The 17,123-nt window shown below is 26.5% G+C and overlaps 1 protein-coding gene across 1 annotated transcript in view; it reads right to left on the bottom strand.

The window, feature by feature from the left end:
* Positions 1–17,123, bottom strand: part of slc29a4a (solute carrier family 29 member 4a) — a 68,037-nt gene that overhangs the window by 29,102 nt on the left and 21,812 nt on the right. The window contains exons 5-6 of the mRNA XM_045215295.1: positions 13,635–13,763; positions 12,256–12,330 (exon numbers count right to left, since the gene is read on the bottom strand). Of these exons, the coding sequence (XP_045071230.1) occupies positions 12,256–12,330; positions 13,635–13,763 (204 nt within the window). The remainder of the gene's footprint in view (positions 1–12,255; positions 12,331–13,634; positions 13,764–17,123) is intronic.

Below are 17,123 nucleotides of genomic sequence, written 5' to 3'. Positions count from 1 at the left end.
TGTATTACTGTCAAAATGGTCCGGCAGTAGGCTACAAGTGTAGCTAGCCTATAGTGTATTACTGTCAAAATGGTCCGGCAGTAGGCTACAAGTGTAGCTAGCCTATAGTGTATTTCTGCTTGATGAGCAAGATGATTGATGTTCTAAATTCAGCACCCCAGCCAGACCTTTCACTGCCAGCAGTAGCCCTAGCAGTGAATATCCCATTCTAAATGATTGACTAGTCGGTTTGAATGTCAACAACGCCCAACCCTAGGGGTGTTTTGTGAGGACTATATCCTCGTGGAAGGATGAAATAGTATGAATACACACAAAGTTTTCAAATGAAAATATATGGTCACTCGTTGTTTTAATATTAAGTTGGTGACCCCGTTGTTCATTATGCTACTGTATATTCTTGCGTAGGATGTGACATGAGTAAAGGAATCGTACACTCGAGGTTGTGCTAAACTACTTTTTTAGCGCGGCTGTGCTGATCTACGGTACAAAAGTCGTTTAGCACAACCTCGAGTGTACAATTGTTTTACTCTGTCACATCCTACGCAAGAATATACAGTAATATAATGAAGATTTATATAATATACAGTAGTATAATGAAGATGTATATAATATACAGTAATATAATGAAGATGTATATAATATACAGTAAAATAATGAAGATGTATATAATATACAGTAATATAATGAAGATGTATATAATATACAGTAATATAATGAAGATGTATATAATATACAGTAATATAATGAAGGTGTATATAATATACAGTAATATAATGAAGATGTATATAATATACAGTAAAATAATGAAGATGTATATAATATACAGTAATATAATGAAGATGTATATAATATACAGTAATATAATGAAGATGTATAGAATATACAGTAATATAATGAAGATGTATAGAATATACAGTAATATAATGAAGATGTATATAATATACAGTAATATAATGAAGATGTATATAATATACAGTAATATAATGAAGATGTATATAATATACAGTAATATAATGAAGATGTATAGTATATACAGTAATATAATGAAGATGTATATAATATACAGTAATATAATGAAGATGTATATAATATACAGTAATATAATGAAGATGTATATAATATACAGTAATATAATGAAGGTGTATATAATATACAGTAATATAATGAAGATGTATATAATATACAGTAATATAATGAAGATGTATATAATATACAGTAATATAATGAAGATGTATATAATATACAGTAGTATAATGAAGATGTATATAATATACAGTAATATAATGAAGATGTATATAATATACAGTAATATAATGAAGATGTATATAATATACAGTAATATAATGAAGATGTATATAATATACAGTAATATAATGAAGATGTATATAATATACAGTAATATAATGAAGATGTATATAATATACAGTAATATAATGAAGATGTATATAATATACAGTAATATAATGAAGATGTATATAATATACAGTAATATAATGAAGATGTATATAATATACAGTAATATAATGAAGATGTATATAATATACAGTAATATAATGAAGATGTATATAATATACAGTAATATAATGAAGATGTATATAATATACAGTAATATAATGAAGATGTATATAATATACAGTAATATAATGAAGATGTATATAATATACAGTAATATAATGAAGATGTATATAATATACAGTAATATAATGAAGATGTATAGAATATACAGTAATATAATGAAGATGTATATAATATACAGTAATATAATGAAGATGTATATAATATACAGTAATATAATGAAGATGTATAGAATATACAGTAATATAATGAAGATGTATATAATATACAGTAATATAATGAAGATGTATATAATATACAGTAATATAATGAAGGTGTATATAATATACAGTAATATAATGAAGATGTATAGTATATACAGTAATATAATGAAGATGTATATAATATACAGTAATATAATGAAGATGTATATAATATACAGTAATATAATGAAGATGTATATAATATACAGTAATATAATGAAGATGTATATAATATACAGTAATATAATGAAGATGTATATAATATACAGTAATATAATGAAGATGTATATAATATACAGTAATATAATGAAGATGTATATAATATACAGTAATATAATGAAGATGTATATAATATACAGTAATATAATGAAGATGTATATAATATACAGTAATATAATGAAGATGTATATAATATACAGTAATATAATGAAGATGTATATAATATACAGTAATATAATGAAGATGTATATAATATACAGTAATATAATGAAGATGTATATAATATACAGTAATATAATGAAGATGTATATAATATACAGTAATATAATGAAGATGTATATAATATACAGTAATATAATGAAGATGTATATAATATACAGTAATATAATGAAGATGTATATAATATACAGTAATATAATGAAGATGTATATAATATACAGTAATATAATGAAGATGTATATAATATACAGTAATATAATGAAGATGTATATAATATACAGTAATATAATGAAGATGTATATAATATACAGTAATATAATGAAGATGTATATAATATACAGTAATATAATGAAGATGTATATAATATACAGTAATATAATGAAGATGTATATAATATACAGTAATATAATGAAGATGTATATAATATACAGTAATATAATGAAGATGTATATAATATACAGTAATATAATGAAGATGTATATAATATACAGTAATATAATGAAGATGTATATAATATACAGTAATATAATGAAGATGTATATAATATACAGTAATATAATGAAGATGTATATAATATACAGTAATATAATGAAGATGTATATAATATACAGTAATATAATGAAGATGTATATAATATACAGTAATATAATGAAGATGTATATAATATACAGTAATATAATGAAGATGTATATAATATACAGTAATATAATGAAGATGTATATAATATACAGTAATATAATGAAGATGTATATAATATACAGTAATATAATGAAGATGTATATAATATACAGTAATATAATGAAGATGTATATAATATACAGTAATATAATGAAGATGTATATAATATACAGTAATATAATGGAAGATGTATATAATATACAGTAATATAATGAAGATGTATATAATATACAGTAATATAATGAAGATGTATATAATATACAGTAATATAATGAAGATGTATATAATATACAGTAATATAATGAAGATGTATATAATATACAGTAATATAATGAAGATGTATATAATATACAGTAATATAATGAAGATGTATATAATATACAGTAATATAATGAAGATGTATATAATATACAGTAATATAATGAAGATGTATATAATATACAGTAATATAATGAAGATGTATATAATATACAGTAATATAATGAAGATGTATATAATATACAGTAATATAATGAAGATGTATATAATATACAGTAATATAATGAAGATGTATATAATATACAGTAATATAATGAAGATGTATATAATATACAGTAATATAATGAAGATGTATATAATATACAGTAATATAATGAAGATGTATATAATATACAGTAATATAATGAAGATGTATATAATATACAGTAATATAATGAAGATGTATATAATATACAGTAATATAATGAAGATGTATATAATATACAGTAATATAATGAAGATGTATATAATATACAGTAATATAATGAAGATGTATATAATATACAGTAATATAATGAAGATGTATATAATATACAGTAATATAATGAAGATGTATATAATATACAGTAATATAATGAAGATGTATATAATATACAGTAATATAATGAAGATGTATATAATATACAGTAATATAATGAAGATGTATATAATATACAGTAATATAATGAAGATGTATATAATATACAGTAATATAATGAAGATGTATATAATATACAGTAATATAATGAAGATGTATATAATATACAGTAATATAATGAAGATGTATATAATATACAGTAATATAATGAAGATGTATATAATATACAGTAATATAATGAAGATGTATATAATATACAGTAATATAATGAAGATGTATATAATATACAGTAATATAATGAAGATGTATATAATATACAGTAATATAATGAAGATGTATATAATATACAGTAATATAATGAAGATGTATATAATATACAGTAATATAATGAAGATGTATATAATATACAGTAATATAATGAAGATGTATATAATATACAGTAATATAATGAAGATGTATATAATATACAGTAATATAATGAAGATGTATATAATATACAGTAATATAATGAAGATGTATATAATATACAGTAATATAATGAAGATGTATATAATATACAGTAATATAATGAAGATGTATATAATATACAGTAATATAATGAAGATGTATATAATATACAGTAATATAATGAAGATGTATATAATATACAGTAATATAATGAAGATGTATATAATATACAGTAATATAATGAAGATGTATATAATATACAGTAATATAATGAAGATGTATATAATATACAGTAATATAATGAAGATGTATATAATATACAGTAATATAATGAAGATGTATATAATATACAGTAATATAATGAAGATGTATATAATATACAGTAATATAATGAAGATGTATATAATATACAGTAATATAATGAAGATGTATATAATATACAGTAATATAATGAAGATGTATATAATATACAGTAATATAATGAAGATGTATATAATATACAGTAATATAATGAAGATGTATATAATATACAGTAATATAATGAAGATGTATATAATATACAGTAATATAATGAAGATGTATATAATATACAGTAATATAATGAAGATGTATATAATATACAGTAATATAATGAAGATGTATATAATATACAGTAATATAATGAAGATGTATATAATATACAGTAATATAATGAAGATGTATATAATATACAGTAATATAATGAAGATGTATATAATATACAGTAATATAATGAAGATGTATATAATATACAGTAATATAATGAAGATGTATATAATATACAGTAATATAATGAAGATGTATATAATATACAGTAATATAATGAAGATGTATATAATATACAGTAATATAATGAAGATGTATATAATATACAGTAATATAATGAAGATGTATATAATATACAGTAATATAATGAAGATGTATATAATATACAGTAATATAATGAAGATGTATATAATATACAGTAATATAATGAAGATGTATATAATATACAGTAATATAATGAAGATGTATATAATATACAGTAATATAATGAAGATGTATATAATATACAGTAATATAATGAAGATGTATATAATATACAGTAATATAATGAAGATGTATATAATATACAGTAATATAATGAAGATGTATATAATATACAGTAATATAATGAAGATGTATATAATATACAGTAATATAATGAAGATGTATATAATATACAGTAATATAATGAAGATGTATATAATATACAGTAATATAATGAAGATGTATATAATATACAGTAATATAATGAAGATGTATATAATATACAGTAATATAATGAAGATGTATATAATATACAGTAATATAATGAAGATGTATATAATATACAGTAATATAATGAAGATGTATATAATATACAGTAATATAATGAAGATGTATATAATATACAGTAATATAATGAAGATGTATATAATATACAGTAATATAATGAAGATGTATATAATATACAGTAATATAATGAAGATGTATATAATATACAGTAATATAATGAAGATGTATATAATATACAGTAATATAATGAAGATGTATATAATATACAGTAATATAATGAAGATGTATATAATATACAGTAATATAATGAAGATGTATATAATATACAGTAATATAATGAAGATGTATATAATATACAGTAATATAATGAAGATGTATATAATATACAGTAATATAATGAAGATGTATATAATATACAGTAATATAATGAAGATGTATATAATATACAGTAATATAATGAAGATGTATATAATATACAGTAATATAATGAAGATGTATATAATATACAGTAATATAATGAAGATGTATATAATATACAGTAATATAATGAAGATGTATATAATATACAGTAATATAATGAAGATGTATATAATATACAGTAATATAATGAAGATGTATATAATATACAGTAATATAATGAAGATGTATATAATATACAGTAATATAATGAAGATGTATATAATATACAGTAATATAATGAAGATGTATATAATATACAGTAATATAATGAAGATGTATATAATATACAGTAATATAATGAAGATGTATATAATATACAGTAATATAATGAAGATGTATATAATATACAGTAATATAATGAAGATGTATATAATATACAGTAATATAATGAAGATGTATATAATATACAGTAATATAATGAAGATGTATATAATATACAGTAATATAATGAAGATGTATATAATATACAGTAATATAATGAAGATGTATATAATATACAGTAATATAATGAAGATGTATATAATATACAGTAATATAATGAAGATGTATATAATATACAGTAATATAATGAAGATGTATATAATATACAGTAATATAATGAAGATGTATATAATATACAGTAATATAATGAAGATGTATATAATATACAGTAATATAATGAAGATGTATATAATATACAGTAATATAATGAAGATGTATATAATATACAGTAATATAATGAAGATGTATATAATATACAGTAATATAATGAAGATGTATATAATATACAGTAATATAATGAAGATGTATATAATATACAGTAATATAATGAAGATGTATATAATATACAGTAATATAATGAAGATGTATATAATATACAGTAATATAATGAAGATGTATATAATATACAGTAATATAATGAAGATGTATATAATATACAGTAATATAATGAAGATGTATATAATATACAGTAATATAATGAAGATGTATATAATATACAGTAATATAATGAAGATGTATATAATATACAGTAATATAATGAAGATGTATATAATATACAGTAATATAATGAAGATGTATATAATATACAGTAATATAATGAAGATGTATATAATATACAGTAATATAATGAAGATGTATATAATATACAGTAATATAATGAAGATGTATATAATATACAGTAATATAATGAAGATGTATATAATATACAGTAATATAATGAAGATGTATATAATATACAGTAATATAATGAAGATGTATATAATATACAGTAATATAATGAAGATGTATATAATATACAGTAATATAATGAAGATGTATATAATATACAGTAATATAATGAAGATGTATATAATATACAGTAATATAAGTGAAGATGTATATAATATACGTAATATAATGAAGATGTATATAATATACAGTAATATAATGAAGATGTATATAATATACAGTAATATAATGAAGATGTATATAATATACAGTAATATAATGAAGATGTATATAATATACAGTAATATAATGAAGATGTATATAATATACAGTAATATAATGAAGATGTATATAATATACAGTAATATAATGAAGATGTATATAATATACAGTAATATAATGAAGATGTATATAATATACAGTAATATAATGAAGATGTATATAATATACAGTAATATAATGAAGATGTATATAATATACAGTAATATAATGAAGATGTATATAATATACAGTAATATAATGAAGATGTATATAATATACAGTAATATAATGAAGATGTATATAATATACAGTAATATAATGAAGATGTATATAATATACAGTAATATAATGAAGATGTATATAATATACAGTAATATAATGAAGATGTATATAATATACAGTAATATAATGAAGATGTATATAATATACAGTAATATAATGAAGATGTATATAATATACAGTAATATAATGAAGATGTATATAATATACAGTAATATAATGAAGATGTATATAATATACAGTAATATAATGAAGATGTATATAATATACAGTAATATAATGAAGATGTATATAATATACAGTAATATAATGAAGGTGTATATAATATACAGTAATATAATGAAGATGTATATAATATACAGTAATATAATGAAGATGTATATAATATACAGTAATATAATGAAGATGTATATAATATACAGTAATATAATGAAGATGTATATAATATACAGTAATATAATGAAGATGTATATAATATACAGTAATATAATGAAGATGTATAATAATATACAGTAATATAATGAAGATGTATATAATATACAGTAATATAATGAAGATGTATATAATATACAGTAATATAATGAAGATGTATATAATATACCGTAATATAATGAAGGTGTATATAATATACAGTAATATAATGAAGATGTATATAATATACAGTAATATAATGAAGATGTATATAATATACAGTAATATAATGAAGATGTATATAATATACAGTAATATAATGAAGATGTATATAATATACAGTAATATAATGAAGATGTATATAATATACAGTAATATAATGAAGATGTATATAATATACAGTAATATAATGAAGATGTATATAATATACAGTAATATAATGAAGATGTATATAATATACAGTAATATAATGAAGATGTATATAATATACAGTAATATAATGAAGATGTATATAATATACAGTAATATAATGAAGATGTATATAATATACAGTAATATAATGAAGATGTATATAATATACAGTAATATAATGAAGATGTATATAATATACAGTAATATAATGAAGATGTATATAATATACAGTAATATAATGAAGATGTATATAATATACAGTAATATAATGAAGATGTATATAATATACAGTAATATAATGAAGATGTATATAATATACAGTAATATAATGAAGATGTATATAATATACAGTAATATAATGAAGATGTATATAATATACAGTAATATAATGAAGATGTATATAATATACAGTAATATAATGAAGATGTATATAATATACAGTAATATAATGAAGATGTATATAATATACAGTAATATAATGAAGATGTATATAATATACAGTAATATAATGAAGATGTATATAATATGCAGTAATATAATGAAGATGTATATAATATACAGTAATATAATGAAGATGTATATAATATACAGTAATATAATGAAGATGTATATAATATACAGTAATATAATGAAGATGTATATAATATACAGTAATATAATGAAGATGTATATAATATACAGTAATATAATGAAGATGTATATAATATACAGTAATATAATGAAGATGTATATAATATACAGTAATATAATGAAGATGTATATAATATACAGTAATATAATGAAGATGTATATAATATACAGTAATATAATGAAGATGTATATAATATACAGTAATATAATGAAGATGTATATAATATACAGTAATATAATGAAGATGTATATAATATACAGTAATATAATGAAGATGTATATAATATACAGTAATATAATGAAGATGTATATAATATACAGTAATATAATGAAGATGTATATAATATACAGTAATATAATGAAGGTGTATATAATATACAGTAATATAATGAAAGATGTATATAATATACAGTAATATAATGAAGATGTATATAATATACAGTAATATAATGAAGATGTATATAATATACAGTAATATAATGAAGATGTATATAATATACAGTAATATAATGAAGGTGTATATAATATACAGTAATATAATGAAGATGTATATAATATACAGTAATATAATGAAGATGTATATAATATACAGTAATATAATGAAGATGTATATAATATACAGTAATATAATGAAGATGTATATAATATACAGTAATATAATGAAGATGTATATAATATACAGTAATATAATGAAGATGTATATAATATACAGTAATATAATGAAGATGTATATAATATACAGTAATATAATGAAGATGTATATAATATACAGTAATATAATGAAGATGTATATAATATACAGTAATATAATGAAGATGTATATAATATACAGTAATATAAGTGAAGATGTATATAATATACAGTAATATAATGAAGATGTATATAATATACAGTAATATAATGAAGATGTATATAATATACAGTAATATAATGAAGATGTATATAATATACAGTAATATAATGAAGATGTATATAATATACAGTAATATAATGAAGATGTATATAATATACAGTAATATAATGAAGATGTATATAATATACAGTAATATAATGAAGATGTATATAATATACAGTAGTATAATGAAGATGTATATAATATACAGTAATATAATGAAGAATGTATATAATATACAGTAATATAATGAAGATGTATATAATATACAGTAATATAATGAAGATGTATATAATATACAGTAATATAATGAAGATGTATATAATATACAGTAATATAATGGATGTATATAATATACAGTAATATAATGAAGATGTATATAATATACAGTAATATAATGAAGATGTATATAATATACAGTAATATAATGAAGATGTATATAATATACAGTAATATAATGAAGATGTATATAATATACAGTAATATAATGAAGATGTATATAATATACAGTAATATAATGAAGATGTATATAATATACAGTAATATAATGAAGATGTATATAATATACAGTAATATAATGAAGATGTATATAATATACAGTAATATAATGAAGATGTATATAATATACAGTAATATAATGAAGATGTATATAATATACAGTAATATAATGAAGATGTATATAATATACAGTAATATAATGAAGATGTATATAATATACAGTAGTATAATGAAGATGTATATAATATACAGTAATATAATGAAGATGTATATAATATACAGTAATATAATGAAGATGTATATAATATACAGTAATATAATGAAGATGTATATAATATACAGTAATATAATGAAGATGTATATAATATACAGTAATATAATGAAGATGTATATAATATACAGTAATATAATGAAGATGTATATAATATACAGTAATATAATGAAGATGTATATAATATACAGTAATATAATGAAGATGTATATAATATACAGTAATATAATGAAGATGTATATAATATACAGTAATATAATGAAGATGTATATAATATACCGTAATATAATGAAGGTGTATATAATATACAGTAATATAATGAAGATGTATATAATATACAGTAATATAATGAAGATGTATATAATATACAGTAATATAATGAAGATGTATATAATATACAGTAATATAATGAAGATGTATATAATATACAGTAATATAATGAAGATGTATATAATATACAGTAATATAATGAAGATGTATAATATACAGTAATATAATGAAGATGTATTTAATATACAGTAATATAATGAAGATGTATATAATATACAGTAATATAATGAAGATGTATATAATATACAGTAATATAATGAAGATGTATATAATATACAGTAATATAATGAAGATGTATATAATATACAGTAATATAATGAAGATGTATATAATATACAGTAATATAATGAAGATGTATATAATATACAGTAATATAATGAAGATGTATATAATATACAGTAATATAATGAAGATGTATATAATATACAGTAATATAATGAAGATGTATATAATATACAGTAATATAATGAAGATGTATATAATATACAGTAATATAATGAAGATGTATATAATATACAGTAATATAATGAAGATGTATATAATATACAGTAATATAATGAAGGTGTATATAATATACAGTAATATAATGAAGGTGTATATAATATACAGTAATATAATGAAGATGTATATAATATACAGTAATATAATGAAGATGTATATAATATACAGTAATATAATGAAGGTGTATATAATATACACTAATATAATGAAGATGTATTTAATATACACTAATATAATGAAGATGTATATAATATACAGTAATATAATGAAGATGTATATAATATACAGTAATATAATGAAGATGTATATAATATACAGTAATATAATGAAGATGTATATAATATACAGTAATATAATGAAGATGTATATAATATACAGTAATATAATGAAGATGTATTTAATATACAGTAATATAATGAAGGTGTATATAATATACACTAATATAATGAAGATGTATATAATATACACTAATATAATGAAGATGTATATAATATACAGTAATATAATGAAGATGTATATAATATACAGTAATATAAATGAAGATGACAGCTCTTACTTTCTCCAGTCATCACCCCCTGTGTGTATCTCTTGGGCAGCATCCCCATGTAACCATAGAAACTGGACTGCTGCACTGAGGAAGGACAAACGCAAACACAAAAAGGCCTTTTTTTCACACTGCATTGTTCGTAGCCCCCCAGGCTAAGACTGACTCTGGGATAGCTTATCCTGTGTTCACACAAGCATTTGTTAACCCCTGGGGCTAAGCGTTAACCCCGGGGGGCCAAGGATTCACACTGGTATTCCAAAGCCCCCGGGCCGGCAAACACACATGCGACCGACATTCTATTTCTGCCACGCGACCAACGATATATAAAGCAATAAGGCATTTTATAAAACATGATTTGCTCTTGCTTCTAGCCTAGCATTTGATTTCCAACAGCGATGGTTTGTGTTAAACCTCGCCGTCTGCCTGTCAGACCCTCGGGAAACAGTGTTTCACTTTTGAAATGCGCACCCCTCCCCCTTGTACAGAGAATGTTGTGCAACGAGGAGACGTAAACTTTTCTGATCCAGGCAAAATCATGCAACAATATTGTTATCATGGATTGCTATATCAAAATTAAAATGTCAATAGAGAAGCTGTGAAAACATATTAAGATGGAGCGTTTGCTGCCCTTCCAGCTGTAGAGTTTGTAGCTTCTGTTGGCTAACTAAGTTAGAAGACTTAGCCAGCCTGCATAGCAACCGTTTTTGTTAGCCATAGCAACCAATGTTTTTGCACTGATGAAAGTGCTGATTTCGTTTTTTTGTTAGGTTTTTTGTCCTCAGATGGAAGATTGAAATAGTATAAATGTACTTAAAATAGCATGCAGAACGCATCACAGGCATATGCAAATAAAGTTAAAATGCAGCTTTTGTGATTGCACAGTGAAAATGATATGCGTTTCCCGCTCAAAGTCGGTGCTAACCCTGCTCCGGAGCAGGGCCGACTAGCCCTGGTGCTAGCCCACTTTGGAATGTGCAAGTGTGAACACTCGCTTGCCTCAGGCTAAAATCTCCCTTCGCCCCGGGCTAAAATCTCCCTTAGCCCCAGGGCTAAAATCTCCCTTAACCCCGGACTAAAACCTCCCTTAACCCCGGGCTAAAACCTCCCTTAACCCCGGGCTAAGAGCCTCCTTAACCCCGGGCTAAGAGCCTCCTTAGCTAAGGTGCAGTGTGAAAGCGGCTAAAGACAAGAGACATTTCTACACATAACAGCAGAGAGCAGGGGGTTAAATAACCAGGATGTCACATTCATTCAGTTGACTAAACTATGGTTAAATCAAATCGGTAGTCACTAGTACTGACTACCTTATTATTATTATATCGTTAAAGTACATCGTCCAAATAAAACTATTTCTAAAGAGGGGAAGGCAACAGACAGGCGTGTGGTACCTGTGCATCCGAAGGCGACCACCCCAACGGACAAGAGGTTGATGATGTAAGCCTGTCTGGTGGTGAAGCGTTCCAACCACACATCAAACACGCTGACGAACACCAGCGGACCCAGAGCAAACAGGTAACCTGGTGGGGGAGGGGAGTTGGTTTACTAAACACGCTGACGAACACCAGCGGACCCAGAGCAAACAGGTAACCTGGTGGGGGAGGGGAGTTGGTTTACTAAACACGCTGACGAACACCAGCGGACCCAGAGCAAACAGGTAACCTGGTGGGGGGGGGGGTTGGTTTACTAAACACGCTGACGAACACCAGCGGACCCAGAGCAAACAGGTAACCTGGTGGGGGGAGGGTTGGTTTACTTTGTGGTAATAACTGGTAACCTAGTGGTGAAGCGTTCCAACAACACATCAAACACGCTGACGAACACCAGCGGACCCAGAGCAAACAGGTAACCTGGGGGGGGGAAGTTGGTTTACTCTGTGGTAATAACTGGTAACCTGGTGGGGGAGGGTTGGTTTACTAAACACGCTGACGAACACCAGCGGACCCAGAGCAAACAGGTAACCTAGTGGGGGGGAGGGTTGGTTTACTAAACACGCTGACGAACACCAGCGGACCCAGAGCAAACAGGTAACCTGGTGGGGGGAGGGTTGGTTTACTTTGTGGTAATAACTGGTAACCTAGTGGTGAAGCGTTCCAACCACACATCAAACACGCTGACGAACACCAGCGGACCCAGAGCAAACAGGTAACCTGGGGGGGAGGGTTGGTTTACTAAACACGCTGCGATCACCACGCGCCCAGAGCAAACAGGTAACCTGGTGGGGGGAGGAGTTGGTTTACTTTGTGGTAATAACTGGTAACCTGGGGGGAGGGTTGGTTTACTTTGTGGTAATAACTGGTAACCTGGGGGGAGGGTTGGTTTACTTTGTGGTAATAACTGGTAACATGGGGGGGAGGGAGTTGGTTTACTTTGTGGTAATAACAGGTAACCTGGGGGAGTTGGTTTACTTTGTGGTAATAACTGGTAACCTGGGGGGAGTTGGTTTACTTTGTAGTAATAACTGGTAACCTGGGGGGAGTTGGTTTACTTTGTAGTAATAACTGGTAACCTGGGGGAGGGTTGGTTTACTTTGTGGTAATAACTGGTAACCTGGGGGAGGGGTTGGTTTACTTGTGGTAATAACTGGTAACCTGGGGGGAGGGTTGGTTTACTTTGTGGTAATAACTGGTAACCTGGTGGGGGGGAGGGTTGGTTTACTTTGTGGTAATAACAGGTAACCTGGGGGGAGGGTTGGTTTACTCTGTGGTAATAACTGGTAACCTGGGGGAGGGTTGGTTTACTTTGTGGTAATAACTGGTAACCTGGGGGAGGGTTGGTTTACTTTGTGGTAATAACAGGTAACCTGGGGGAGGGAGTTGGTTTACTTGGTGGTAATAACTGGTAACCTGGGGGGAGGGAGTTGGTTTACTTTGTGGTAATAACTGGTAACCTGGGGGTTGGTTTACTTTGTGGTAATAACTGGTAACCTAGTGGTGAAGCGTTCCAACCACACATCAAACACGCTGACGAACACCAGCAGACCCAGAGCAAACAGGTAACCTGGTGGGGGGGAGTTGGTTTACTTTGTGGTAATAACTGGTAACCTGGGGTGAGGGTTGGTTTACTTTGTGGTAATAACTGGTAACCTGGGGGGAGTGTTGGTTTACTTTGTGGTAATAACTGGTAATCTGGTGGAGGGGAGGGTTGGTTTACTTTGTGGTAATAACTGGTAACCTGGGGGGAGGGTTGGTTTACTTTGTGGTAATAACTGGTAACCTGGGGGAGGGTTGGTTTACTTTGTGGTAATAACTGGTAACCTGGGGGGAGGGTTGGTTTACTTTGTGGTAATAACTGGTAACCTGGGGGAGGGTTGGTTTACTTTGTGGTAATAACTGGTAACCTGGGGGGAGGGTTGGTTTACTCTGTGGTAATAACTGGTAACCTGGGGGGAGGGTTGGTTTACTTTGTGGTAATAACAGGTAACCTGGGGGGAGGGTTGGTTTACTTTGTGGTAATAACAGGTAACCTGGGGGGAGGGAGTTGGTTTACTTTGTGGTAATAACTGGTAACCTGGGGGGAGGTTGGTTTACTTTGTGGTAATAACTGGTAACCTGGGGGGAGGGTTGGTTTACTTTGTGGTAATAACTGGTAACCTGGGGGGTTGGTTTACTTTGTGGTAATAACTGGTAACCTGGGGGGAGGGTTGGTTTACTTTGTGGTAATAACTGGTAACATGGGGGGAGGGTTGGTTTACTTTGTGGTAATAACTGGTAACCTGGGGGGAGGGTTGGTTTACTTTGTGGTAATAACTGGTAACCTGGGGGGAGGGTTGGTTTACTTTGTGGTAATAACTGGTAACCTGGTGGAGGGGAGTTGGTTTACTTTGTGGTAATAACTGGTTACCTGGGGGGAGGGTTGGTTTACTTTGTGGTAATAACAGGTAACCTGGGGGGGAGGGATGGTTTACTTTGTAGTAATAACTGGTAACCTGGGGGAGGGTTGGTTTACTTTGTGGTAATAACAGGTAACCTGGGGGAGGGTTGGTTTACTTTGTGGTAATAACAGGTAACCTGAGGGGGGAGGGAGTTGGTTTACTTTGTGGTAATAACCGGTAACCTGGGGGAGGGTTGGTTTACTTTGTGGTAATAACAGGTAACCTGGGGGGAGGGTTGGTTTACTTTGTGGTAATAACAGGTAACCTGGGGGGGGAGGGAGTTGGTTTACTTTGTGGTAATAACTGGTAACCTGGGGGGGGGGTTGGTTTACTTTGTGGTAATAACTGGTAACCTGGGGGGAGGGTTGGTTTACTTTGTGGTAATAACTGGTAACCTGGGGGGAGGGAGTTGGTTTACTTTGTGGTAATAACTGGTAACCTGGGGGGGGGGTTGGTTTACTTTGTGGTAATAACTGGTAACCTGGTGGGGGAGTTGGTTTACTTTGTGGTAATAACTGGTAATCTGGGGGAGAGGGTTGGTTTACTTTGTGGTAATAACAGGTAACCTGGGGGAGGGTTGGTTTACTTTGTGGTAATAACTGGTAACCTGGGGGGGAGGGAGTTGGTTTACTTTGTGGTAATAACTGGTAACCTGGGGGAGGGTTGGTTTACTTTGTGGTAATAACTGGTAACCTGGTGGGGGAGTTGGTTTACTTTGTGGTAATAACTGGTAACCTGGGGGAGGGTTGGTTTACTTTGTGGTAATAACAGGTAACCTGGGGGAGGGTTGGTTTACTTTGTGGTAATAACTGGTAACCTGGGGGGGAGGGAGTTGGTTTACTTTGTGGTAATAACTGGTAACCTGGTGGAGGGTTGGTTTACTTTGTGGTAATAACAGGTAACCTGGGGGAGGGAGTTGGTTTACTTTGTGGTAATAACTGGTAACCTGGGGAGAGGTTGGTTTACTTTGTGGTAATAACTGGTAACCTGGGGGGTTGGTTTACTT

The sequence above is a fragment of the Coregonus clupeaformis genome, unplaced genomic scaffold (genome assembly GCF_020615455.1).
Source record: "Coregonus clupeaformis isolate EN_2021a unplaced genomic scaffold, ASM2061545v1 scaf0418, whole genome shotgun sequence".
In the NCBI taxonomy this organism is placed as follows: Eukaryota; Metazoa; Chordata; class Actinopteri; order Salmoniformes; family Salmonidae; genus Coregonus; species Coregonus clupeaformis.
This window is presented reverse-complemented; position numbering and strand designations above follow the sequence as displayed.